This window comes from Mauremys reevesii, linkage group 24, assembly GCF_016161935.1.
Source record: "Mauremys reevesii isolate NIE-2019 linkage group 24, ASM1616193v1, whole genome shotgun sequence".
In the NCBI taxonomy this organism is placed as follows: domain Eukaryota; kingdom Metazoa; phylum Chordata; order Testudines; family Geoemydidae; genus Mauremys; species Mauremys reevesii.
This window is the reverse complement of record NC_052646.1, coordinates 1,161,086-1,186,810: the sequence shown is the minus strand read 5'-3', so window position 1 is coordinate 1,186,810 and position 25,725 is coordinate 1,161,086. Positions and strand designations below refer to the sequence as shown.

General features: G+C 67.1%; 2 protein-coding genes across 3 annotated transcripts; both read left to right on the top strand.

Moving 5' to 3' along the window:
• Positions 1-3,570: 3,570 nt before the first annotated feature.
• LOC120390422 (phospholipid-transporting ATPase ID) lies at positions 3,571-9,094 on the top strand. The gene is made up of 9 exons (XM_039513094.1): positions 3,571-3,659; positions 3,801-3,957; positions 4,171-4,354; positions 4,850-5,073; positions 5,648-5,731; positions 6,130-6,375; positions 6,651-6,789; positions 7,239-7,369; positions 7,804-9,094. The coding sequence occupies exons 2-9, from the start codon at positions 3,817-3,819 to the stop codon at positions 8,086-8,088; spliced, it is 1,434 nt and encodes a 477-aa protein (XP_039369028.1). The 5' UTR covers positions 3,571-3,659; positions 3,801-3,816; the 3' UTR covers positions 8,089-9,094.
• A 3,980-nt stretch (positions 9,095-13,074) lies between these two features.
• IL6R (interleukin 6 receptor) lies at positions 13,075-23,524 on the top strand. Of its 2 annotated transcripts, XM_039513440.1 has the most exons (11): positions 13,075-13,227; positions 16,929-17,168; positions 17,474-17,597; positions 18,909-19,090; positions 19,318-19,478; positions 20,334-20,478; positions 20,582-20,625; positions 21,234-21,309; positions 21,648-21,756; positions 22,351-22,593; positions 22,639-23,524. In XM_039513440.1, the coding sequence occupies exons 1-10, from the start codon at positions 13,155-13,157 to the stop codon at positions 22,580-22,582; spliced, it is 1,386 nt and encodes a 461-aa protein (XP_039369374.1). In that variant the 5' UTR covers positions 13,075-13,154; the 3' UTR covers positions 22,583-22,593; positions 22,639-23,524. The 2 variants fall into 2 exon arrangements, with proteins under 2 accessions (XP_039369374.1, XP_039369373.1); XM_039513439.1 differs by having other exon boundaries at positions 22,351-23,524.
• The last annotated feature ends 2,201 nt before the right edge of the window (positions 23,525-25,725 follow it).

The following is a 25,725-nucleotide window of genomic DNA, read 5'->3' as shown; positions in this document are numbered from 1 at the left end:
CCAGAGGGGATGGGGGCCTGATGGGTTAGAGCAGCGGGGGCCTGGGTCCAGACTCCTCGGTTCTCTTCCCGGCTCTGCGAGGGAGAGTGGGGTGTAGTTAGAGCGGGGCCGGTAGCTAGGACTCCTGGGTTCTCTCCCCCCCAGAGGGGAGGGGGCCCCGGGAGCCAGGACTCCCGGGTTCTCTCCCCAGCTCTGCCCCAGCTCCGTGTGACCGTAGGGTAAGTGCTGACCCTGTGATGGAAGTGCCGGGGGTGCTGTGGGGTTCATGGCTGGCGGCAGTGGGTTGCTCCCCTGGGGGGTGCTCCCCACCCAGCCCGTGCCGAGCCCTGTGTCCCCTCCCTCCCCGTGTGCAGCGTGGAAGTGATCCGCCTCGGCCACAGCTACTTCATCAACTGGGACAAGAAGATGTACTGCGCGCAGCGGCAGACGCCGGCCGAGGCCCGCACCACCACGCTCAACGAGGAGCTGGGCCAGGTCGAGTACATCTTCTCCGACAAGACCGGCACCCTCACCCAGAACATCATGATCTTCAGCAAGTGCTCCATCAACGGGCGCAGCTACGGTGAGCCGGGCCGGGGGCCTGGGGGGGGAGAGGATGTCTTCCCCCGGCCCTGGTGGGGGCTCTCCCCATCCCCAGGTCAGGCCCCTCTGCTTACTGTGGGGTGCACCCCAGCTCCCTGGGCGCCGGGACACCCCTCCTGCGAGGGCCGTCCTAGCCTCGACGTGCGGATGCCAGGCAGCAGCTCCGCGGGGGACCAGCCACTCTGGCTGCTGCACCCCGGGGGGCTGCTGCCAAAGGAGCTACCCCCCGCCCATGTCCGTCCGTTCTCGGTCTGTGGCCGCTGGGCGGTGAGCGGGTGGAGCTGGGTGGGACGGGGGCAGCTGCTCGTTCCACTGGGCGGCTCTGTCCTGGGAAGAGCGCGGCTCCTGGGGGTGGGGTTCCCAGCATGCCCCCCCCCCCGCGGTGCTGTGCTGGCAGGTGTCCCCGTGTTAACCCTTTGCCCTCTGCGTTTGCAGGTGACGTGCTGGACGTGCTCGGGCACAAGGCAGAGCTGGGGGAGGTATGAGCTGCCCCATCCCGGGGGGGAGGTGACCGAGGTGGAGTGGGGAGTCCCAGGGAGATGGGCTCCGTCGGGGGCTGGGGGTGGTCTCTGCCCTGCCCTCCAGGCCTCTCCGTGGCTCTGGGGTGCCCCTGGCCATGGGAGGGGCCGGACGGGGGGGTAACTCTCTCCCCCTCCCTAGAGGACGGAGCCGGTCGACTTTTCCTTCAACCCTCTGGCCGACCCGCGGTTCCGGTTCTGGGACGCCAGCCTGCTGCAGGCCGTGCAGCTGGGCAACCCCCATGTGCACGAGTTCTTCCGCCTGCTCTCGCTCTGCCACACCGTCATGTCCGAGGAGAGGAGCGAAGGTGGGTGGCCTCCCGGGGGGCTCGGGCTGTCCCCTGGGGGTGCAGGGGAGCTCGGCCCATCTCCCATGGGGGGCATTGGTGGTGGAGGCCCAGCGCTGACCCCCCCCGCCGTGCCCCCCCAGGGGAGCTGTACTACAAGGCGCAGTCCCCGGACGAGGGGGCGCTGGTCACGGCCGCCAGGAACTTCAGCTTCGTCTTCCGCTCGCGCACGCCCAAGACCATCACGGTGCAGGAGCTGGGCCGGGCCGTCACCTACCAGCTGCTGGCCATCCTGGACTTCAACAACGTCCGCAAGCGCATGTCCGTCATCGGTGAGCCGGGCCCGGGGGGGTCCTGTGAACAGTGGGGCGGAGGGCGGCAGGGGCAGGGGCCTGTGGGGACTGGCAGTGTCTGTGCCTGGGGGGCGCAGGGGGCTCAGCAGCAGGGGCTGGGAGCCGGGGGTTGTGGACGGGACCTTCGGCTCCCCAGGATTTGCCAGCCTGAGGCTGCTGCTGCCCCGTGGGTTGGGGGTCCAGCCACCGAGCGTGGGGGGCCCCATGCAGTGAGCAGGGTGGGGCTGGAGAACACGGGGCCCTTGGGGCAGTGCAGGATCACTGACCTCTGCCCCCCGCAGAGACGCTCCCCTCTCCCCCCCTCAGCTCCGGGGGCCTGACCTGGGCACGTTGACCCGGCTGGGCCCAGGCAGTGCTGGGCTCGGGGGTCGTTCTCCTTGGGGCACCGCGGTCTCTGGCTGCTCTGGTCCCTGCATGTCCCAGCAGCTCCTTCCTTCCTTCCCGCCAGTGCGCAGCCCCGAGGGCCGGATCCGTCTGTACTGCAAAGGGGCCGACACCATCCTCCTGGAGCGGCTGCACCCGGCCCACCACGAGCTGCTGAATGTAACCACCGACCATCTGAATGTGAGTGGGGGTCCCGGGCGCTGGCTGCAGCTGGCCTCTGGGGGCCCTGATCCTTCGGGGGCTGGGTGGATCGCAGGGCAGCCGCCAAGCGAACCGGGGTCCTGGGTGCCGCTGTGGGGCGTTGCCTTGGATCTCCACTGCCAGACTCTGCCCCCCGCAGGGCTGGCTGGGGGGCCCCCAGGGATTGGCCTGGCCCCCATCTGGCTGGGGAGCAGACGCGCCCCGTGCCCCGCAGGGCTGGCTGGGGGGCCCCAGGGATTGGCCTGGCCCCCATCTGGCTGGGGAGCTGACGCGCCCCGTGCCCCGCAGGGCTGGCTGGGGGCCCCCAGGGATCGGCCTGGCCCCCATCTGGCTGGGGAGCTGACGCGCCCCGTGCCCCGCAGGGCTGGCTGGGGGGCCCCCAGGGATTGGCCTGGCCCCCATCTGGCTGGGGAGCTGACGTGCCCCGTGCCCCGCAGGGCTGGCTGGGGGCCCCCAGGGATTGGCCTGGCCCCCATCTGGCTGGGGGGCCCCCAGGGATTGGCCTGGCCCCCATCTGGCTGGGGAGCTGACGCGCCCGCTGTCCCGCAGGAGTACGCCGGCGAGGGGCTGCGGACACTGGTGCTGGCCTACAAGGACCTGGAGGACGGGTACTACGAGGAGTGGGCCGAGCAGCTGCTGCGAGCCAGCACGGCCTCCGAGGGCCGCGAGGACCGCCTGGCCCGGCTGTACGAGGAGGTGGAGCGGGACATGACGGTAGGTGGGCTCGGAGCACCGCCCGAGGGGCAGGCTGGGGCCATGGCGCGAGGCGGTGCCCCAGAATCACTGCTGTGTCTCCTCTCTCTGCCCAGCTGCTGGGGGCCACCGCCATTGAGGACAAACTGCAGCAGGGGGTCCCCGAAACCATCGCCATCCTGACGCTGGCCAACATCAAGATCTGGGTGCTGACCGGGGACAAGCAAGGTGAGGCTGGGCCTGCGCGGGGGGCTGGGTGGAGGGGAGCCGTTCTGGGCTGGCCCTGCTGGTGTCCCTGCTTGCCAGGCTCAGGCAGAGAACCCAGCCCCTCTGGCCCGAGGGACAGGACCCCCCCTAGGTATCTGGTGGCCAGCGGGGCCGGGAACCCTGCTGCAAGGCACCCTGGGGATCAAAGCCTGGGTGCCCCCAGGGGGGAGGGGGGAGGCAGAGGGGGAGTGGGCTGGGGGAGTTGATCCCCTCTGGTTTGTGGGGGCTCGAGGGGCAGCGCTCGGGCACAAGCTGCCCCGCTCAGCCCACGTCTCCCCTCCCCAGAGACGGCCGTGAACATCGGCTACTCCTGCAAGATGCTGACGGACGACATGACGGAGGTGTTCATCGTGACGGGCCACACTGTGCTGGAGGTGCGGGAGGAGCTCAGGTGAGGGCTGGGCGGGGGCTCGGGGGGGCCTGGGGCAGGGGTGCTGGGGGGAGTAGGGAGGACGCCCCCTCCCGGTCCCTGCGCTGCTGACGGGAGCCCGGCTGAGCCTTCTCCTCTCCCCCAGGAAAGCCCGGGAGAAGATGATGGACTCGTCGCGTTCCATGGGCAACGGCTTCTCCTGCCAGGAGAAACTCGCGTCTTCCTCGTCGGCGTCCCGGCTCACCTCGGTGCTGGAGGCCATCGCGGGCGAGTACGCCCTGGTCATCAACGGGCACAGCCTGGTGAGGGGGGCAGTGTTACCAAGGGCAAACTCCCCTCTGACCCGCAGCCCCGGCTCCCCCCTACCCTACCCCCAACTCTGCCGGTGCCCCCCGTCCCGACCGGTAACTCCCTCGGCGCTCCCTTGCCGTCCCTGATTGCTCCCAACTCCGGGTGTCCCTGCTGGGCTCTGGGGCACGTCCCTGCCGCTCACCCGTCCGCGCCCCTCCCCGCAGGCCCACGCGCTGGAGGCCGACATGGAGCTGGAGTTCCTGGAGACGGCCTGCGCCTGCAAGGCCGTGATCTGCTGCCGCGTCACCCCGCTGCAGAAGGCCCAGGTGGTGGAGCTGGTGAAGAAGTACAAGAAGGCCGTGACGCTGGCCATCGGGGACGGTGCCAACGACGTCAGCATGATCAAGAGTGAGCGCGGGGGGGCTCTGCCTGCGGGGCCGGGGCCCGGGTCAGGGCTGGATGCGGAGGGGAGGGGCTCTGCCTGCAGGGTGGGGTCAGGGCGGGGCGGGGAGGGGCGGGAGGGGCTGTGCCTGGGGGTCAGGGCGGGGTGGGGAGGAGGGGCTCTGCCTGCAGGGTGGGGTCAGGGCTGGGCTGGGTGGGGAGGGGCTGTGCCTGCAGGTGGGGTCAGGGGCGGGGTGGGGAGGGGAGGGGCTCTGCCTGCAGGGTGGGGTCAGGGCTGGGCTGGGTGGGGAGGAGGGGCTCTGGTTGCAGGGTGGGGTCAGTGCGGGGTGGGGCGGGGAGGGGCTCTACCTGGGGGGTCAGGGAGGGGAGGGGATGGGCTCTGCCTGCAGGGTCAGGGCCAGGCGGGAGGGGAGAGGAGGGCAGCACCCTTCTCCCACTGCAGGGCGTTGTGTGGGGCGGCTCTGGGTTCCCTGCTGACCCACACGTCTCTCCCCCCCACAGCTGCGCACATCGGCGTGGGCATCAGCGGGCAGGAGGGCATCCAGGCCGTGCTGGCCTCCGACTATTCCTTCTCCCAGTTCAAGTTCCTGCAGCGCCTCCTGCTGGTGCACGGCCGCTGGTCCTACCTGCGCATGTGCAAATTCCTCTGCTACTTCTTCTACAAGAACTTTGCCTTCACCATGGTCCATTTCTGGTTCGGGTTCTTCTGCGGCTTCTCGGCCCAGGTGCGGTGCCAGGTGCTGCGCCCTGGACAGGGTTTCCCGAGGCCGTGGGGCTTCCCTTCGGACTGTGCCTGCTGGATTTGGACCCAGCCACGCAGCTGTGCCGGGTGCTGCGTGGACACGGGGAGGGACGGGCCCTGCCCTGCCCTGCAGGGTGGTGATGGGGGAGGGCTGCGCTGGGGCCTGTCGCTGAACCTGGGCGAAGGCTCCAGCCGCTGCAGCGCGACAGGCTGCGAGTGTAGAGCGGGCGTCCGGGGGCCGCCCAGCGCCAGCCTGCGATGGCTGCATCCTCCCTGCCTTGCTGGAAGCGGTTGGAGGATGCCCAGGCAGGGCAGGCTGGTGCTTTTGGACTGGCAGGCCGCAGGTGAGCTCCCTTCTGGCCAGCCTGCCCGGGGCTGGTTCATCGTGGGGGGCAGAGAGAACCAGGCTGGTCGTTGGGTCCTTCAGCACTTGGGGATGGCCGGGGGGGAGCACAGAGCCGGGGTGTCTCCAAGGCAGGAGAGCGAGTTGCTCGTCCGTTCCGGATGCAGTGAGGCAGGGGTGTTTTCCCCGCCCTAACCCCCCCGTCTCTCGACAGACGGTCTATGACCAGTACTTCATCACCCTGTACAACATCGTCTACACCTCGCTGCCCGTGCTCGCCATGGGCGTGTTCGACCAGGTACGTCTCCCCCGATCGGTGCGGGAGGGGCAGGGTGGAGATCTGCTCCTGCTGGGGTGAGGCGGGGGGCCCAGCCTGTCTCCTGTGCTCATGGAGCCTCGTGGCCTGCGATCGCAGCAGGGAGCCCCCACCCTGCAGGTGGGGAGACAGGGAATTCTGGGGGTGCCGCTTGGAAGGGCCGCAGCAGCCCGAGGCGGGCTCGGGGCTCCCCCATCTCTGGGGCCCTGGGCACTGCGGGCCCTAACCCAGCTGGGTGGGGTCAGGGATGGGGTCAGGGCCCCCGCCTCAGGGGCAAGAGGTGGGCTTGGTCCATGGCCTGTCCAGCCCTCAGCTTCCCTGCAGGGGCGGCTCCTGGGTGGGGGGGCCAGGCTCACCCCTGCCATGCCCCTGCCCCCCAGGACGTGACGGAGCAGCGCAGCATGGAATACCCCAAGCTCTACGAGCCAGGCCAGCTCAACCTGCTCTTCAACAAGCGGGAGTTCTTCATCTGCATCGCCCAGGGCATCTACACCTCCGTCCTCATGTTCTTCATCCCCTACGGCGTCTTCGCCGACGCCACCCGCAACGACGGCGCCCAGCTGGCCGACTACCAGTCCTTCGCTGTCACCGTGGCAACCTCCCTGGTGATCGTGGTCAGCGTGCAGGTGGGCTGCCCCCATTCGGCTCTGCCTCCGTGGCCTCTCGGGTCCCCTCCAGCCCGCACCCCGTACCGGGTCAGTTAGCCCAGGAAGCAGAGGAACCCGGATCTAAGCTGTTGAGCGGCTGCTGTGCCCCACCCCAGAGGTGGCTGCATCTCGGTGCTGGGCGGAGTACGTGGTGAAGGGCGCTGGGCCTGTGCGACACTGGGGGACCGAGGGGGCTGCCCATCGGCTCGGCAGCCTGTCTGCGCTGCCCCCTGAGCTCTCCCCTTTTCCCCCAGATTGGGCTGGACACGGGGTTCTGGACGGCCATCAACCACTTCTTCATCTGGGGCAGCCTGGCTGTGTACTTCGCCATCCTCTTCGCCATGCACAGCAGCGGCCTCTTCCAGATCTTCCCCAACCAGTTCCGCTTTGTGGGTGAGTCCAAGCAGCTGCATTCGCCTGAGGGGCAGGTGCCAGGCGGGACCGAGCTGTCCCTGAGGTCCCCACCACGCCAGGGGCTGACTGCACGAGACGTGCCCCGGTGACCACGCTCCATGCCCCAAAGGAAGGGGAACCCCGCCCCAAGGTGCCTGCCGATCTGACCGGGGGGGGGGGGTTCACTCCTGACCCCACCGGGGGGGTCCCCAAGGCAGGCGAGGGCAGCTTTCTAGTGGGGCAGTGGTTGCTGGGGTGCCCCTCCCCCATCCCGGTCGGTGCCCTCTGAACTCTGCTGCTCCCCCTGCACCACGCCTGATTCCCGGGGCCGGGGGAGACCCCGGTGACAGCTTCATTTCTCTGCTGACTCCTGCCGCGGGAGGCGGGGAAGTGGGGCAGGCCGCTCCCACCTGCCTGGCTCTCAGGTCTCTCCCCCTCCTGCTGCCCAGGTAATGCCCAGAACACGCTGGCCCAGCCCACGGTCTGGCTCACCATCACCCTCACCACCGTGGTCTGCATCATGCCAGTCGTGGCCTTCCGATTCCTCAAGCTGGACCTGAAGCCCGAGCTATCGGACACGGTGAGCACGTGCGGCCGAGCCGGGGCCCCCAGCGCGGAGTGGGCCCCCTCCTCGGGCTTCGGACGTCCCGCGCCCCCAGCGCCAGGAAAGGCCTCGCCGTGGAGCGTGGGGGCTGGATCCATCTCCACTCGGCCAGGGTTGTGGGGGGGAATTGTCTGCCCCGAGCGATCTCATGGTGGGGCAGGGGCCAGCTCCACCTCCCCCAGGCTACTGCCCCCTCACTGGAACGTGCCCATGGCTTTGGCCCCTGCCCCCATCTCTGACCAGCTCCTGCAGGAGCTGCCCGGGGAGGGGAGGACTGGGGGGGTGTCTCGGGCAGGCTCCCACGTCTGTTCCCGGCCCCCGTTCACCCTGGCTGGGCCTTTCCCCTGCAGTTTCACGGAGGGCGGGTTGTGGGGTCTTCGGCCAGGCTCCTCACCCTGCCCCCCCCCCAGGTGCGCTACACCCAGCTGGTGCGAAAGAAGCAGCGAGCGCAGCACCGCTGCATGCGGCGGGTGGGCCGTGCCGGCTCGCGGCGCTCCGGCTACGCCTTCTCCCACCAGGAGGGCTTCGGCGAGCTCATCATGTCAGGCAAGAACATGCGGCTCAGCTCCCTGGCGCTCTCCAGCTTCGCCGCCCGCTCCAGCTCCAGCTGGATCGAGACCCTGCGCAAGAAGAAGGGTGGAGACAGCACCGCCAGCAGCCCCAGCGGGGGGGCCGACAAGCCGCTCAAGGTGTGAGGCTGGGGGGCTCCGATTCTCACTCCCGCCAGGGGCTGGACAGCCCGGCAGCGCCCCCAGCTGTTCCCACGCGGATCCTGGCTGGCTGCTGCGGGTGCTGCTGTGGCAAGGGGTCGGGGCGCCCCACGAGGCTCTCCAGGTGCTGAGGTTTGGAGGCAGAGTCTGGACCACAGCCAACCGTGTAACCAAAAAACCCCCGTCCAGACGGCCCAGCGGCCCCGGCGCGGCACCCCCGTCCGGAGCTCGGGCGCGGCACCCCCGTCCGGAGCCCGGGCGCAGAGAGCGCCGGCAGCATCTTGTATCGGGACATCCACCGCCCGGAGTGTACAGCGAGCCTGAGTCACCCGTGAATGTAACATGCTGGAGACACGGGGAGGGCCGGGCCTGGCAGGGGGCAGCTGGGCTTGGCAGCGCGTCCCCCCCACCCCCGCCGCCACATGTGTCTTTTTTATATCTATAAAACGAGAAAAGCAGCAGCAACCGGAGCCCCCATGTTTACAAAGTGACTCTTCTGTCCCCGCTGCCACTGGCTGCTCCTGGGGAGGAGCCGGCTGAGCAGAAAGGGGCAGACGCCCTCCCCAGGCAGGCAGCGTCAGTCCCAGGGCTGCGTGGGCGCCCCAGAGGGGGCATGGGCTTGGCCTCCTGCAGCAGGGCAGGGGTGGGGTGGGGGGAGCCTGGGCTGGGAGGAGTTATGGGCCCTGCCCCGGCTGGTTTCTACACATGGTGAAACCGTACGTGGCTGGGCGGAGACCCGACCCCTGAGTGCTGCGTCCAGTCAGTGCCCGCCCTGGGCTGGAGCCTGTGGCCCCTGGAGCCGGGGCCAGAGCTGGGGAGCAAACTGGGCCCTAAGGAGCTGTTACAGACCAGAGCAGAGCCGCGGTGCGAAGGCCACCTGAGCCGGGCTCCTCGGGGTCCTGGCTGCAGGGGCAGCCCTGAGGTTCTCCCAGCTTGCGGGGGGAGGGCGCAGCCACGGGGCTCTTGGCTGGTACTTCTCTCCCCCCCCCTCCCCCCCGAGCTGGTGGAGCTTGGCTCTGGCCTGTGTGACCTCTGCCCAGGTCCTGGGCCCAGCCCAGCTGATGGATTCGAAAGGGGAACCAGCCCCCCCACCCCAACTCCTTTCTTTGCTGCGTGCCAGAGGCTTAGGCAAGGGGCCGGGTCCTGAGGTCAGCATTGTTGACAGGCTGATTGTGATTCATTCCCTGCACCAGGGAGCCTTTCACAATCGTCTGGGTGTTCTGTGCCCTGTTTCCCTTCCCCTCTGTGCTGGGGGGGGGGGGAGAGAGAGAGAGAGAGAGTGTGTGTGTGTGTGCCCCAGCCGTCCACGCTCCCCTGGGGAAGTGTCCAGTCTGCTGGCCGCCCCCTCATGCAACACTAGCAGGTGCACGGCCCTGCTCTTGCACACGTATTTGTAGCTCACCTCCGCACGCTTCTTGTGATGCATTCCTTGTGTCCTTTGCACAGCCCCTCCCCCCTGGTACCGCCCTCTGGCACGCACGCTGCCCACGCACGGCTCACTGCTGTAGTGCCCCCAGCTGCTGCCGATCCCGATAGCACGGGGGCCCTCGGAGGTTGAGTTGCTTGAGGCTGCAGGATGTTGGAGACCCTGGGCTGTGGCCAGGCTGGGAAAGATCCCAGGGGCCCTAGGGTGGGGATCAGCCCCAGTGAGGTGGGATCCAGCTGGAGGCAGAGGGGTGAAAAAGCCCCCAGGCCAGTCTTGTGCAGGGGATGCCTCCTGATCCACCCTCCTCCCTCCCCTTGATCTCTGTCTGTGCAGGGTGCCAAATACGATGGGGGGGGAGGACCCAGTGTTCACCCCCCCCCGTCCCATTCTGTCTTTGAAGGTAAGGGGCCTTGCAAGCCAGGGGCAGGTTCGGGTGCGGGGGGTGTCACTGCACCCCCAAGGGTTACAGCTCCTGCGGTGACTACAGAGCTCTGCCCACATGCTTAGAATGAGGGAGGGGGGTCTGGGAGCCAGGACTCCTGGGTTCTATTCCCAGCTCTGTGACGGGCTCTGTGCCTCAGTTTCCCTCCCATCTGTGAAGTGCTGGAGTCCCCAGGGGGGCTGGGCTCTGGAAGGTCGAAGTAACCTCGGGCGTTGCTGTGGTTGCGTTAAGGTTGTGTTAAGCCCTTCTGGGAAGGGGCGAGGGCTGGAGCGGCCTGGCTGGGGGAGGGGCGCGGCCCCCGGAGTCTGACTTTTATACCAAAGAGGAACTGTCTGTTTGGGAGCTGGCTGGGCGCTCGTGTGCTAAAGTATCTATTTTTGGTTCTTTCTGTTTGTTCGGGGGGGGGGGGGGGGGAGGTGGCGTTGGGCCGGGCCCGAGGAGCAGTCCGTATAATTTATTACACATTTCTATACTTACAGAATTGTATCATTTTATGGGTATAAAGAGAGGGGAAAAAATAGCCTTTTATAAAAACGTCTCTTTCTGAGATTGTCTCACGTTGCCTCTGTTTTCTGAGCGTGAAAGGGGAGGGGGCCAGGACCCTGCCCGTGCCTGAGGGCTGCTGCTTGCCCCCGACTCCTCCAGCCCTGCCACCGGGCCCCTCATCACATCCACGGCCCTGGGTGCTCTGCCGACACAGGACCAGGTTCTCCCAACGCTCGTTTGTTGCGCTCCGTGTGAGGCCGGCCCCTGCATGCACGCCGGGCTCTGCAGAGCAGACTCCCCTCTGGCAGCTGGCAAGCTGAATTCTGTGGTATGTGGGGAAAATGCCAAATTGTGTGTGTGTCGCTCGCCCCCACAAAGCGGGGCCCTGAGTGAGGGTCAGTTCACACCTTGTGGAGCTGCTGCTTTAGGGTCTCTGTAAACTCAGGCAGGCATCAGTTACACTGGTATCTTCAAGGGTGTCATGGCATCTGCACGGCCTAGAACCGGCTTGGTTTTTGTGATGCTGGGGTGAGTGCTTGAGTCTGTGTGTGGAACCCAAGGGCCTGTTGGTGTCGGGAGCAAGGGGGGTGGAGCCCCCCATTAGCCCAGCTCAGGTTTCTGTTCTCCAGAGACAGCCCAAGGCAGGATCGTCCTCTCTGTTCTGCAGCCAGGACCCGAGCTGGAGAGCGTGACGCCCCCAGAGTCAGGCGGGAGAGTCCGTGGCAGATCCGGGTACCCGTGGGGCTGAGCCTGGGGCGTTGACCCATCAGCTCCCTTGTGGGGCAGGCTCTGGGGGAACCTGTGAGCTCAGTTCTAGCCCCCAAACTTCAGGGTTTGTTTAAAGAGCAAAAGTTCCCCCAACCCTGAGCCGTTCACGGCCCAGGAGAATCCCCCGTCCGCCTGCTTAGAGCCGCCCCATTCCAGCCCCAGCTGGCCTTTCAGGTCAGCTTTGCGCCCCCTTCCCTAGAGACGCAGGCGAGGGCCCCCCCCCCCTCGGCTGCACGGGCAGCGCTTCGCCCGCCTGGCGCGCTGAGGTCAGGATTTCATGCATTTATTTTAAACTCCAAATTCTTCTTGCTTTGCGGATGCAGAGAAACGGTGCTGCCTTGGGCAGGCGCAGGAGCAGTGGAGAGCATCCCCCCACCCCTGCAGGGCTGAGCCAGTCGCATCCACCAGCAGGGCACGTTCCCATGACCATCGTTTAGCCTGAACTGGCCCAAGGGGCTGGGCCTAACTTCTAAACCCCCTGGGGGCCGTGCTCCGCTGCTGGGCCGCCCCCGCGCTGCAGCCTGGCTGCTTTACACCCGCTGAGCTGGAGGGATCCCCCTGGATTGGGGGGAGGCTCTTTCCTCCCTCGGAAGCAGGGGGGCTGAGCAGGGCCAGGCACGGAGCAGTGACTCCAGGGCTTGGCTGGTTCTTGTTCACGTGCTCAGGCTCTCACTGAAGGCCGGGGAGGAGGAATTGCCACCCAGGTGCAGCTGGCAGGGCCCGTGGGGGGGTTCGCCTTCCCCTGCAGCCTGGGGGTGCAGGTCACTGGCAGGATTATTGGGGTGTCCACCCTCTGGCACATGCTAGTCTAGGCTCCTGTGCTACCTGGTCCTGGTCGGGGGGGGGGGGGGGTTAGTGTGGGGCTGGGGCCCTGGGACATACAGCCGCTGTGCTGGTCTCTTCTCGGCCTCTGTCCTGTAACATGCCCCCTGCCCCCAGCCTGCTGGCGTGGAAATCAGGAGTGACCGGGGCAGGGACTCTGCCCAGTCAGGAGGGGGTTAACAGGCCACAGCTGGGGCGCGTTGGGGTAGGAGGGGTGGGGTGGGGGCTCACCTTGAACTGGGGGCAGGCCAGGCCTCTGCCTGCGTTAATGTGCCCTGGTGCTGTCACTGATTAACGAGGCTGGTACACAAACAGCTGCCCCCTCCCAGCTCTGACCGTACCCACAGCAGGGGCATAAGCCGGGTCTCCCCGGTGCCAAGGGCTGCTCGGCCCCGGCAAGCACTGACCCATGCCCCCCCCCAGCAGAGATACCAGTGCTGTACTGGGGGGGTACCAAGGCTGCACAGGGCAGAGCAACCAGATCCCCCCATCACACACAGCCCCCCCTTTCTGGGGGCATCTGAACCAAACTCTTTTGAGCAGGCCCTAGGAGAGGGGGCTGCCTGTTACCCCACTCCCCCCCCCCCGGCCCATAGAACCCAGGAGTCCTGGCTCCCAACCCTCCTCTACCCCCCCAGCCGCGTAGAGAACCCAGTCCTCCAGGAGTCCTGGCTCCCAGCCTCCCCTCTAACCCCCGGCCCATAGAACCCAGGAGTCCTGGCTCCCAACCTCCTCCTCTAACCACCCCCAGCCCCGCGTAGAACCCAGGAGTCCTGGCTCCCAGCCCCTCCCCTTGACCCCACGTCAGCCTGCACCTGGGAGGGGGAGCGGAGCTCCGGGGGGTGGGAGTCGCGGGGGGGGCGTCTCCCCAGGTGCCCCCCCTCCCACGTGCTCCGCCCCCACATTGCTCAACCGCCCCTTTCACAATCGCAGCCCCCGGCCCCCCCCCAGTTCCTCAAATGTTTTTCTGCCGCCAGCCGCGCCCCCCGCCCGCCACGTGCCGGGGGAGCCCCGCGGGGGCCGCGCCCCGGCGCCCGGGCTGGCGGAGCCGAGGCAGAGCGATGCGCGCTGTGGGGCGGACGCCGGCAGCCCCCGGGGCGCAGGAGCATGTGGGCGCTGCGGGCCGCCGGGCTGCTCTGCCTGCTGCGGGCCGCCGCGGAGGGGCCTTGCCCGCGGCCAGGTGGGTGCGGGGCCCGGGGGGTGCCTGGAGCCAGGTGAGCGGCCCGGGCCGGCCGGGACCCCGGGGGGAGCTCGGGGCTCCGGGCACCGCGGGCGGGGGGGGGCTCTTTCGCCCTGGGGACATTGCACAGATGCCGGGGGGCTGGGAGCCAGGACTCCTGGGTTCCGTTCCCGGCTCAGGGCGGGTCAGGACTTCTGGGTTCCGTTCCCGGCTCTGGGGGGTCAGGACTCCTGGGTTCCGTTCCCGGCTCAGGGTGGGGGGTCAGGACTCCTGGGTTCTGTCCCTGGCTTGGGTAGGGGAGTGGGGGTAGAAGCCAGGACTCCTGGGTTCCGTTCCCGGCTCCGGGGGTTCAGGACTCCTGGGTTCCGTTCCCGGCTCCGCGGGGTCAGGACTCCTGGGTTCCGTTCCCGGCTCAGGGGGGGTCAGGACTCCTGGGTTCTGTCCCTGGCTTGGGTAGGGGAGCGGGGGGTAGAAGCCAGGACTCCTGGGTTCCGTTCCCGGCTCCGGGGGGTCAGGACTCCTGGGTTCCGTTCCCGGCTCAGGGGGAGGGCGGGTCAGGACTCCTGGGTTCTGTCCCTGGCTTGGGTAGGGGAGTGGGGGTAGAAGCCAGGACTCCTGGGTTCCGTTCCCGGCTCCAGGGGGTCAGGACTCCTGGGTTCTGTCCCTGGCTTGGGTAGGGGAGCGGGGGGTAGAAGCCAGGACTCCTGGGTTCCGTTAACGGCCCGGGGTGGTCAGGATTCCTGAGTTCTGTCTTTGGCTTGAGTAGGGGAGTTGGGGAGTGGGGGTAGAAGCCAGGACACCTGGGTTCCGTTCCCGGCTCCGGGGGGTCAGGACTCCTGGGTTCCGTTCCCGGCTCAGGGGGTTCAGGACTCCTGGGTTCCGTTCCCGGCTCCGAGGGGTCAGGACTCCTGGGTTCCGTTCCCGGCTCAGGGGGGGTTCAGGACTCCTGGGTTCTGTCCGCGCTCCCGGGTTGGGGAATGGCCGCGCCGCGCGGTGTTTTTCAGGCTGAGCTGAGAGGGACTGAGATTTATTTACTCCTGGTTCTCCCCCCTCCCAGCCCCGCTCCCAGTGACTCGGGGGTGAGCGCCCCCCCCGGCGTACTTCTGCTGGGACCCCCCCAACCTTCTCCTCTGGCCCCTGAACGGCGGGGCCCCACCGGGGGCTCCCCACGCGGGCAGGCTGCCGGCTCTGGCTCCCCTTCCTGGCCGGAGGTCCCTGGGGGGAGCGTGGGCAGGGGGAGAGGCCCTTAACTCCAGGGCTCCCAGCTGGTGCCGCCTGGGGGCTGGCCCCCTCCCTTGCCCAGTGCCAGGGGCGCTCTAGGGGAAGAGCTGGGCCCCGGGGGCGGGGGGGGCATGGTAGCCTGTGAGTGACCCGTGTGCTCTGAGCCCCCATCCCAGTGGCTCATGCAGCTGCCAGGGGTGGGGTGCGCGGGGCAGGGAGCACCGTGCCCTGGGCCAGGACTGGGCAGCAGGGGGGACCCCGAGCTGCAAAGGGGGCACCTGGGCCCTTGTGACCAGCAGGCACCACGGGAATTGGTGTGGAGCCCACTGCCGCCTGGGCAGGGGGATGGGGGCAGAGGCAGCTGCCGCTCTCACCCTGCCCTCCCCAAAGCTGGCACAGACCCCTCCCCGCCGGGCTGGTCGTGAGCGGAGCTCCCAACTGCCCCACATTGGGGGCTGGGGTCCTCCTGCCTGGGGCCTCCGAGCTTCCCTGCTCTGGTGTCTGGCCATGGCCCCCGGGGACCGTGCCGGGGCAGCGGAGACCCCGGTGGCAGGAGTGGAATCATGCCACACAAAGAGCAATGAGCTGCTGGCTCTGGGGAGAGCCAGGAAATGAACCCAGGCCGCCTGCTCCCAGCCCCCCACTGCTCTCCCCAGGGAGGAAATGAAACTTCCCAGCGCAATGGAGAAGTGCCCAGGCCGCCTGTGTGCCGATAGCCAAGGGCTGAGGTGCTGCTGCTGGGCAAGTGGGGAGTGGGCCCCTCGGGCGCAGGCCAGGCGGTGCGGAGCTGCCCGGCCCCTGGCACCGGGTTTGGCTGGGCTCTGAGATGCCTGCTCCCCTGAGCCTCCAGCCCTCGCATTGTCGCGGGTTATTTATACCCGGGGTGCCCCTCGGTGATGTAAGGGTTAAAGCACCCGGCGGGCTCAGGACCCCAGCCCAGGGGTCCCAGACAGGGGGAAAAGGGCAGGTCTGGAACTGCCTCCAGGGCCCAGGAACTCTGCCCCACAGACCCTGGGCACCAGCCTGCCTGTGCCGGGGGCGTCTGAGGGCCTGGCTTAGGGGAGCCCCTCTGCGGGGTGCTTGAGCCTAAGGGGCTGAGGGAGGCAGGACAGTTCCCCCGGTTGGATCTTTGGGGGGCTGAGGGCCAGGGAGGGGCCGGAGCTGCCCCAAGGGAGCCTGTGACAGAGCTGGGAACAGAACCCAGCTCTCCTGGTCCCTTCAGTGGAGAGGTGCCCCCTCCCCTTGCCCGGGATGCCCCATTCCCCCCAATTTACGGGGCGCAGGGGGGTTGCTGCTCAGGGCTCAGCCCGGATTCCACCCCATCTCTCCTGGCTCTCAGCCCCATGCATGGGGGGCTGGTCCCTGCAGTGCGGGTGCCCGGCCCCCTGGGATTAGCAGGCAGCTGAGAGTTCTCTGTGCTGAGCCGGCCGGTTGCGTAAGTGGGTTCGGGTAGAACTGGCTGTTCCCGGCAGGGCTGCGCAGGCACCGGGCACCGGGAAACTGGAGTGTTTGCTTTCGTTATTGACACTTGTGGGTTTGCAAAAATCCCAGCTCCTGTGAACCTGGCTGGGTGTGTGTGTGGTGGGGACGGGGACATTTAAGGGAGGGGGACAGGGAGGGAGCTGTCAGCCGCCTGGCCCAGCCATGAGCCAACTGAGCCAGACCCAGCCCTGGGCCCATCCCGGTGTCCCAGGGGTGGCCGTGAGGATTAACCCTTTGAGGCCAGCAGCCTGTGGCTGCCCTGCTGGCAGGGCCCTGGGTCCCATGTGATTGCTGTGCACGCTGGCTTTAGGCTCTGAGAGCTGGGATCCCGTGAGGCTGCTCCCGCACCCCAGGAGCCCTGGACACCCCTCCCACAACCAGCTCTGGGCCCTCTCAGGCACCTTGCACTGGGCACCCAGCTTGCCAGGGAAATGAGGAGCCCACGGGCCCATTAACGCGCCCTGTGTAGGGCCCGGGCTGGGGCATGGCCCAGGCTGAGGGCTCTGGGGCTGGGAAGGGGGGATCTGATTGTGACGGGGCCTGGTGCAGTGACTTGGAAAGAGGTGGGTGAGGAAGCGAGTGCTCAGCCAGGCCGATGCTCATTCAGGCTTGTCCTCTCCAGCAAATATTGACACAGGCTGGTTGTCTCCTCCCTCAGGGAGCCCCTCGGGAGTGTTTCCTAGGAGCCGGGAAGGGGGGAGCCTCTGCCCTCCAGCCTGGTGGGGAGATGGCGGGTCAGCACCACCATGGCACACAGCAGCCAGCGAGAGTCATCTCCTGTGACATCATAGCCTGGTCAGCTTGTGGCACCCAGGGAAGGTGGCAATCCCCATGGAACATAAGGGGAAACTGAGGCACAACAAGGGTATTTGCCTGGGGTCATACAATCAGTAGTTGCACAGCTGGGCATGGAACCCAGGAGTCCTGTCCCCCCCCCAGCTCTAACCCCTAGACTGCACTCCCTTCCCTCTGCACTAATGGCTCTTCCCCTCCTGCAGCCCTCCCGCCTGACACGGTGCTGAGCACCGTGGGAGCAAATGTCACCCTGCCCTGCCTGCAGTGGCAGCCGGAGCCAAATGGCACCGTCAGCTGGAAGGTGGAGACCCAGGCTGTGAGTTCGGAACGCGCAGTGCTGGGGCCCAGCCTGCTGCTGCGCCTGGTGCAGGGCAACGACTCGGGCAGGTACAGCTGCTATGTGGGCGGCTGCCTGGTGCGCTCGCTGCGGCTGCTGGTGGAAGGTGAGTCTGGCTCCGGGAGGGGCTGCCCATGCCAGGGGCTGGGGAGGAATGTCCAGATCCATGGGCGCCGGGACTGCGGGGTCCCCCCAGGCCTGCAGGATGCTGCAGCAGCGTCCAAGCCAGCAGGCTCATCCTGCAGGGTCCAAAGGCTGCATGGGGCGAGCCGTGTAACGTGGTACCTGGCGTGGGTCGGGACGTGCCCGCCTGGCGTGGCTGGCTCCCCCTCTGCCCCCTGCCCGGCTCTGCAGCCACTAACCCCTGCTCAGTCCGGGGGCTCCCCTCACCCCAGCTGTGTCTGACTCCAGAGCCCCCGGAGCCGCCCAGCTTCTCCTGCTACCGCAGGAGCCACGTCAAGGACATCCTGTGCGAGTGGCAGCCGCAGCGGAGGCCGTCGCCCCGGACCAGGGCCGTGCTGTGGGTGAAGAAGTGGTGAGAGGCCTGGGGGAGCTGGGCCGTGGTTGGGGATGTGTCACGGAGTGTGGGGGGGTCAGGGCCCTGCACCCCCGGCTTCCTGCGATTCACCAGGACACTCAGCCAGCCAGTAACACAGAAGGTTTATTTAGACGACAGGAACAGAGTCCAAGACAGGCCTTGCAGGTACAGACAACAGGACCCCTCAGCCAAGGTCCATCTTGGGGGGGCCCCAGGGAGGCCAGAGTCCCGTTGGGAGGCCAGAGGCCCATCTGGGCTCCCCTCCATTTTCCCAGCCAGCTCCAAACTGAAACTCCCTCCAGCCGTCTCACCCAGCCTCCCCCCGGCCCCTCCCCCAGCCTTTTTCCAGTTTCCAGGGCAGAGGTGTCACCTGGCTCCAACCCCCCTCCTGGTTCTCCTGTTACCTGCTCAGGTATCCTCCCTCAGGGAAAGTCTCCCATCCCCACTGCAGCCAGTCCCAGCCAAGCTCCCCTGCAACCTTCCCAGGCCAACACTCCCCACTCAGCATTCAGTGAACACATTAAGAGCATTCCCAGTTCCTCACAGGATGACCCTGAGGCATTGAGGAGCGCGTGGGGGTAACCCTGCCTGGGACCCAGCCCTGGGGTTAGCTATTAGCTGTGGCCAGGGCAGGATTTGGTGTAGGCGCAGCCAGCATGGCCGTGCTGTTGATGCCTGGCAGGGTCCCCCCCCCAGCGGCTGGCCCTCCGCGAGCAGAGCTGGGGCCTGCTTTCCTGGCACAAAATCGCCCTCCCCGCTTGCTGCCATCCCACAGGGCTGGGATGGTGCTGGATGGGGGGACGCCATGGCAGGGTTGGATGTGGGGGTCCCTTGGGGGCTCTCTCCCTTGGCCGTCAGTGCCGAGCCCGGGGTGGGGCAGTGCTGCCGGCCTTCAGATCAGACCCCAAGCCAAGGGCCTGACTGTGCCTGGTCAGGAAAGCGCCAAGCGCCTTCTCCCAGGCGTCCTCCCCACATGCTCACACCCTCCCTACTTTCAGTTCCATACAGAGTCCTTCTCCTCTTCCTGGTCGAAAGTGCGGCCCTGCGGCTGCTCCGCTCCACCCCAGAGTGGCTGCAGTGCAGCAGCGTGTGCAGGGAGCCCTTGGCCAGGGGAGGTGCCCGAGTGGGGCATGAGGCTGCTGTTGCATGTTGCAGCCCGGGGCGCAGGCTGCTGTGACATTGATCTGATGTCGGTAGCTCTGCTGGGCCCTGGGGTGTTCCCAACCTGGGGACGTGGGTGGGGGGCAGTGGCAGGGCCTGCTGGCTGGGTGCTGCGCCTGGCCCTGAGCCGTGCTCCCTCCCCGGCAGGCTGACGGGGAAGAACGCCACGGAGCAGCGCTGCCGCTACTTCCCCAAGGTGGAGAAATTCACGTGCAGGATCACGGTGCCGCCCAGCGAGGACGACACCTTCCTGCTGGTGTCTGTGTGCGTCAGCAACGGGGCAGGGAGCACGGTCAGCAAGGACCAGGTCATCTCGGCCAACCGCGTCTGTACGTATGGCCCCTCCTGCTGCCCCCTGCTCCCCACGCCTACCCCACTGCCCCTCCCCAGAGCTTTGCCTGCTGCCCTCCCCCTTTTCCAGCCAGGTCTCTCTCCCCATGGGGGTGCTGGGGCAGGCTGAGCCTGCAGAGCCAGAGCTCCCCCATCCCTGGGGGGCGGGGGCGGGGACATGCTGCACCAGACCCATCTGCCATGGCAACCCCCCCTCTCCTGACAGTGAAGCCGGACCCCCCGGTGAATGTGCTGGTGGACCCGGTGGAGAGTGCGCCCCAGAAACTGCGTGTGAACTGGACATATCCTCCCTCCTGGGACCCCAAGTTCTACCGGCTGCACTTCCAGGTCCGGTACCGGGCTGAGCGCTCCCAGAGCTACACGGAGGTAAGCACCCCCCCACCCCGGGCTCCCCGTGCCTGCCAGGCTGCGGCATCCACTCACGCCCCACCCTGCAGCTGCTGGGTAGGGTGGACTCCCTCCTGCCCCCCAACTCCCCTGCCTGGGCCCCTGCCCCCAGAGCTACAGCGTGGGGAGAAGGCCCCGGTGCATCGCGTTTCCCTGTGGACAGGGACGGTGCTGGCAAGGAAGGGGGGACTGTGATGCTTCCCGGGGGTACCCCGGGTTCGAGGTGCCTTGCTAGCATCCAAACACACATCCTAGACTGAGCCGGAACTTTGCTGATGGGACGTTAGTATGGGCCGGGAGCGAAAGCTGCTCCCGATCCTCCCAGCATACCGCAGCCAGGCGTGGCTGGGCTCTTCCATTCCGGCAGCAAGACGCTGGCCGTTCCCTGGCTCGGTGAGACACCCGGGTGTCCCGTTCCAAGCCCAGAGAGATCCAGACAGTCCTTAGTCACACACCGACCCCCGCCGGCTGGGGGGCTGCTCCTGTGGAGTCTGTGATCTCCGTTAGCTGGCGGCTCAGCATCTCCTGCCTGCCTGAAGGGAAGATGTTCTCCACCTGGTGACCTGCTTAACTCCCAGACCTCACGGTCAAGGGACCCACCCCCTCCCAGAGGATCCCTACGCCCAGCAGAGACCTCCCCTGCCACTCCTCAGTGAATTACCCTAGACAACGGACTCAGGGGATCCCTGTAAAACTCGGCACCCCCGGTGCCCTCTGCTAGTGGGCATCACGAGGTTCCTGGGTCACAGGGACCCTGGCTGTCCCAGCTAGGGAGGAGGTGGGGGGCTGTGTCAGTGCTAGTGCCCCTGGTTTAATTCTGCCTGTTGGTTGCAGATCGACCAGTTAAGAGAAACGTCCCTGGTGATCCATGATGCCTGGCACGGCGCACGGCACATGGTGCAGGTGCGGGGGCTGGAGGAGTTTGGCCATGGCTCGTGGAGCGAGTGGAGCCAGGAGGCCGTGGGCACCCCATGGGCAGGTAGGACTAGGGGGGAGGGGAGGGGAGGGGTTCTCTGGGTGCCGTCCCCCCTCGCCCCGATTCCCAGGGCTGTTCCCTCACTGCTCCTCTCCTTGGATTGCAGATCCCATCGGCCTTGAGTGGCAGACAGGATCCTACAGCTCGCAGGTAAGGCAGGTGGTGCCGGGGCCGCCTGCCCCTCTGGTAGGGGCCCGTGGGCCCCGGTGGGAGGGGGAATGGGCCTCAGGGCTCAGCACTGTATGTGCTTCACCCAAGGGCTCTGTGGTCTGGGGGGAGTGGGACAGGAGACATGCTGTGTGTTGGGGGTGTCACAGGCAGGGACAGGGGACATGCTGTGTGTTGGGGGTGTCACAGGCAGGGACGGGAGACATGCCGTGTATTGGGGGTGTCACAGGTGGGGATGGGGGAGTGGGACGGGGGACATGCCATGTGTTGGGGGTGTCAGAGGCCGGGATAGGGGAGTAGGGGACATGCCGTGTGTTGGGGTGTCACAGGTGGGGATGGGGGGAGTAGGAGGAGGGATATGCTGTGTGTTGGGGGTGTCACAGCCAGGGATGGGGAGTGGGAGAAGGGACATGCTGTGTGTTGGGGGTGTCACAGGCAGGGACAGGAGACATGCCGTGTGTTGGGGGTGTCACAGGCAGGGATGGGGGAGTGGGACGGGGGACATGCCTTGTGTTGGGGGTATCACAGGCGGGGCTGGAGGGACCCTTTGACCCTGTTGATAACTCCCCTCCCCCATCTCTCTCCTCCAGTTCCCCTCGGATTATGATTTCTACACCGACACATTCACGTTCCCCCCCGGGCTCTATGGCACAGAGGGCACTAACGGTAATGAGATCCCCCGCCCCCTGTGCTGGTCTGTCAGGCCCAGGGCTCCTGGGTGGGCAGGGCTGCCATGCCAGGGACATGTGGGTCGATCCAGAGCCCAGCTGGCAGCATGGGCTGAGAGCCCTGGTCAGCTGCCTCAGGCTGGGCTGCCGGCTCAGACCCACAGAAGGTCCCGGTCATTCTCCAGGGCTCCCCAGGCCCTGGCAGCAGGTTTCTGGCCTTTGTAAAGCCCTGGCTGGGAGATGGCCCAGAAATATCCAGCCCTGCAAAGTGAGCAAGGGAGTGGGGGCTGGGCCTTGCCGTGCTGGTAACGGTGCCCGTGTCCCCTCGGTTTGCAGAGGGGGGGCTTGGTGTCGGCGACCACTCCACCGTGCCCCTGTACACGTTCCTGGTCACCGGAGGGAGCCTGTTCCTGGGCACCGGCCTGCTCGCTGGCATCGTGCTCAGGTGAGACGCGGCCGGGCTGGTGCCGAGGGGTGCTGGGCCCCAGGCCCCTGGGTGGGGTGACGGGACCGGCTGGCCTGCTGGGGGAGGGACAGTCGCTCTCAGCTCGTGCCCCAGGCCCTGCAGTGCACGTCTGGGTCGGATCCGTTACTCCGGGGTGACTCCGGAGTGACTCCCGGGCACCAGGGCAGGACAGGATCTGGCCTGCTGGACTCAGACGAGTTCCTGCCGGACTTACCCCTGCGTAGCCAAGACAGGCCATCTCCATAGAGCAGTCTGGGGCCTTCTGGCGAACAGGAAAGGGCCCCCTGACCCCTTATATGGGTGGCCACTGCTGGCCCGGGCAGCCCTCTGGGGCTGGGATCCTGGTCTCCCTCCAGCCGAGAGACGCCCCTGAATGCTCGTCTCACAGGCCGTTACTGATGGAGACTCAGTGGGGCTGTGCCCCCTGCCTGCCCCCGGGGACAGCCACGTGGGGGTCCCGGGGCCCCTGCCAATGCTGGCCTGAGTCCCAACCCCGCTGCCAGCAGGGATGGGGGTGTTGCAGGGGCAGGAGCCCCCAATCGCTGCCCCTTCCTGACCTCCTCTGCGTTTAAGGTACAAGAAGAAATGGAGGAGGGGCTCCCTGGGCCAGGGCAAGGCCAGCGCCGTGGTCCAGCACCCCTTGGTGCCGCTGGCTCCGCCGAGCCCCACGTCCCCGCTGAGCGAGGCCCCGCTCCTCTCCCCTCCGGCATCGCCAGGCAGCGTCGGCTCCACGGGCACCCCTGGCAGCGGGGACTTCGGCCCCTTCGATGTCACCAACATGGATTATCTCCTGGTCCCCCAGTAGCCAGGGAACCAGCGTTGCCAGCCTGTGCCGCACTGACCGCCCCAGCAGGCGCCACGGCAGGGGCCAGCCTGGCCCTTAACAATAGCGCTCCCTCTGCCCCGGCGGGCTGGAGCCGCTCTCAGCCACTGCCGGTGGGTCCAGGACCTCTGCTCCCTGTCCTCCCTGGGAGACGGACCCGCGCCCGCTGGCAGCGATGCCCTGATCTGCACCCAGGCACCCCGAGCCAGCGTTTCCCAGGGGGGTTTGGCCGGGCCCTGCCTGTGGGTGGGGCCGGCGCCCCAGGAGCGATGCAGCGGCCCCAGTTCCGGGAGAGGGGCATTAGCTGGGCATTCAGGGCACTGCCCCTTGGCCAGGCGCTCGCCGGGGAAGTCAGCTGCAGGGCTGGGCCGAGGGCCAGCAGTGCCCCGGACTCCAGGCTGACAGCAGAGCTAGGTGGGCGCAGCCGCCCCGTCCGAGGGAGCAGGGGCACCCGAGCTGTGGGATAACTCAGGGCCACCCCGGCAGTAGTGGGCCACGCCGGGCACCGAGCGCTGCTGTGGCTCCAGCCCAGTGCTCCCCCCCTTGTAGGGGGCTGGAGGTGCCAGGCAGCCGCAGAACGAGAGACCCTGGGGTGGGGAGCTCCCCATCTGTCTGGATGGGTGGGGGCCGATGGACAGCGGCTCAGCATGGGGGGGCAGGACGTGCCCAAGCTCACCCAGGGCTCCTGCTGCCCAGCCCAGTGCCCTCCCCACCGGGCCTCACCCCCTCCCTGCAGCTGCTTGCGTGTGGCCGTAACAAATGCTCGTTTGTTGGGCATGTGACGGGCCTCCCCCCCCGCCCCTGGGGCAGCGCTGAGGGTTGGATTCTCCCCCCCAAAATCAAACTGGTGTTTGTGTTAAGAACGTTTTGTACAGGAAGAGCCGTGTGTTGGCCACCGTGTGTCCAATAAATGTTTTTTTTTACTCTGTGCGTAGGGCTGATGCTGGCAGGGTGGGGTGGGATGGGGGAGCTGCTCCGGGGTGGGTTCACTCATGGGGCATTAGCCAAACCCCCCACTCTGGTCGGTGAAGAAGCTGAGCCTGGCGCTGTCTGCTGGCGCCGGAGAGGCCGCCACTGCGTATGTGGAAGCAGAGCAGTAACGTGTTCCTGCGTGGCTGGTGAGCCCAGGCCAGAGCCACGCAAAGAACCCAGGAGTCCTGGCCCCCACTCCCCTCCTAGAGCCACGCAGAGAACCCAGGAGTCCTGGCCCCCACTCCCCTCCTAGAGCCACGCAGAGAACCCAGGAGTCCTGGCCCCCACTCCCCTCCCAGAGCCATGCAGAGAACCCAGGAGTCCTGGCTCCCAGACCCCCTGCTCTAACCCACCAGCCCCCACTCCCCTCCCAGAGCCATGCAGAACCCAGGAACCCCCTCCCCCCCTCCCCCCTGCTCCCACCACCACCCCCCAGCCCCACTCCCCCGGAGGAGAAGAGGTGAGGCTCCCAGTCCCCCCCCCCCCCTCCTGCCCCCCTCCCCCCCCCCCCCTCCTCCAGAAACCAGAGTCTGGCTCCCAGGCCCCCCCCCCCCCCCCCCCTCCCCCCCACTCCCCAGAGCCCCAGAGCTCCCAGAGCTGGGGAGAGGGCCTGCCACTTGTTTCGCAACACTGAGAAAGAAAAATGGCAGCTGCAGCTGGCGCACATTCCCCGGGCAGCGCGAAGGCAGGAAACCACAGGGCCGGGAGGCCAGTCTTGCCTGCGGCCCTGGGGGGAGACAGTTCCCCTTTGGGGCTGGCCCCTGGCTTTTAAGAAGCTGCACAGGATGCAGATGTCTCTCCTGGGGCTGGGAAGAGCACGGGGTGGGGGATGGGGTGCGAAGGCAGCAGGGTCCTGGCCACCTCTTAGCAGCAGATGGGGGTGGGCGGCAGGGATCCAGCCCTGGGCCCAGGGGAGAAGGGAGGGGTCCAAGGGCTGTGGATTCAAGGGGAGACATGGGGCAGGGGCCAGGCTGAGCGCTGCAGGCCAGGGCTCCCTGGGGTGCTACCCCACTGCTGCCTGCGCCTCTGCCTGTGAGCGGCTGGGGCAGCCCCCGCCCCCGCCCAGGGCTGTGCAGAGGAAGGTTCGCTGCCTGCTATGTAAATGTCCTGCCCCGAAAGTACCTGCTGCCAGCAGCTCTAGTCTGGGGTTGAGTCAGCCCCTACCCCGCAGCGCCCACAATAGCTGGCGGGGGCGACTGACAGGTGAGCGAGCGAGCGAGCGGCCCCCTGCCCCCAGGGTGAGGGTTACCACAGCCAGGCCCCCACGCTGGGAACCAGCCAGACCCTGCCCCCCCAGTCTCTGCCTCGGGGAAGGGGTTTGCCATTGTGCTCCTGGGGAGCCGAGCCGTTCTGCCAACCCGGCCCCCCAGGAGCAGCAGGAACTCTCAGCTGCCACACACAGCAGGCGGGTGGGCGGGCGCCTGGGACCCACGCTGCTCTTTGGCCTTGGCTCCAGGGGGGGAACTGCCCAGCCAAGCGCCCCGGTATGGTGCCCCTTTGGGTGGAACAGAGGCGTTGCTGTGCCAGACCAGAGCCGCCCGAGGCCGTTGGCCCAGAATGGCTAATGCAGAGCAGGGGCGTCCATAGCGACTCTGCCGGCCCGAGCCGCGCAGGCCTGAGCCCAGAGGTAAATCCAGATTTACCCCAGGATAGCAGCAGAATCCAGCTCAGACCAGCTGCATGAGTTGTGTGTCGCTCACTTCTGGTCACACAAAGTTCCCCAAGTGAGGGTGAGAGCAGGAAGCTGACTAACCCCGTCTCTGCAGCAGAGGCACCAAGAAGGGAGAGGGACAGATTTTTTTTTTTTCCTTAGTGCTGATGCAAATCAGAAACTCCAAAACCTTGCCACTGATTTCAATGGGCTTGGAAGCAGGCCCCGCTGCAATGATGCAACCAAGCACTTATTGCAAATGCAGCGCTAGCAAGCGTCTCCTCTGCCCAGGCCTCAGCAACACGCAGACGCTGGGTGAGGCCGTTCCTTGAAGTGACAGTTTATTTCCACCTAGCGCCCCGGCTGCAAGCAGCCTTGTGTCAGTTCTCACCTGACATTCAGAGACGCCATAAAACCACCTCGGGCAACATCATAAATACTTTAAAAACAATTAATACAGCCAAGCAGCTGGTTAAAGACACAGTCTCCAAAAACCAAAGGT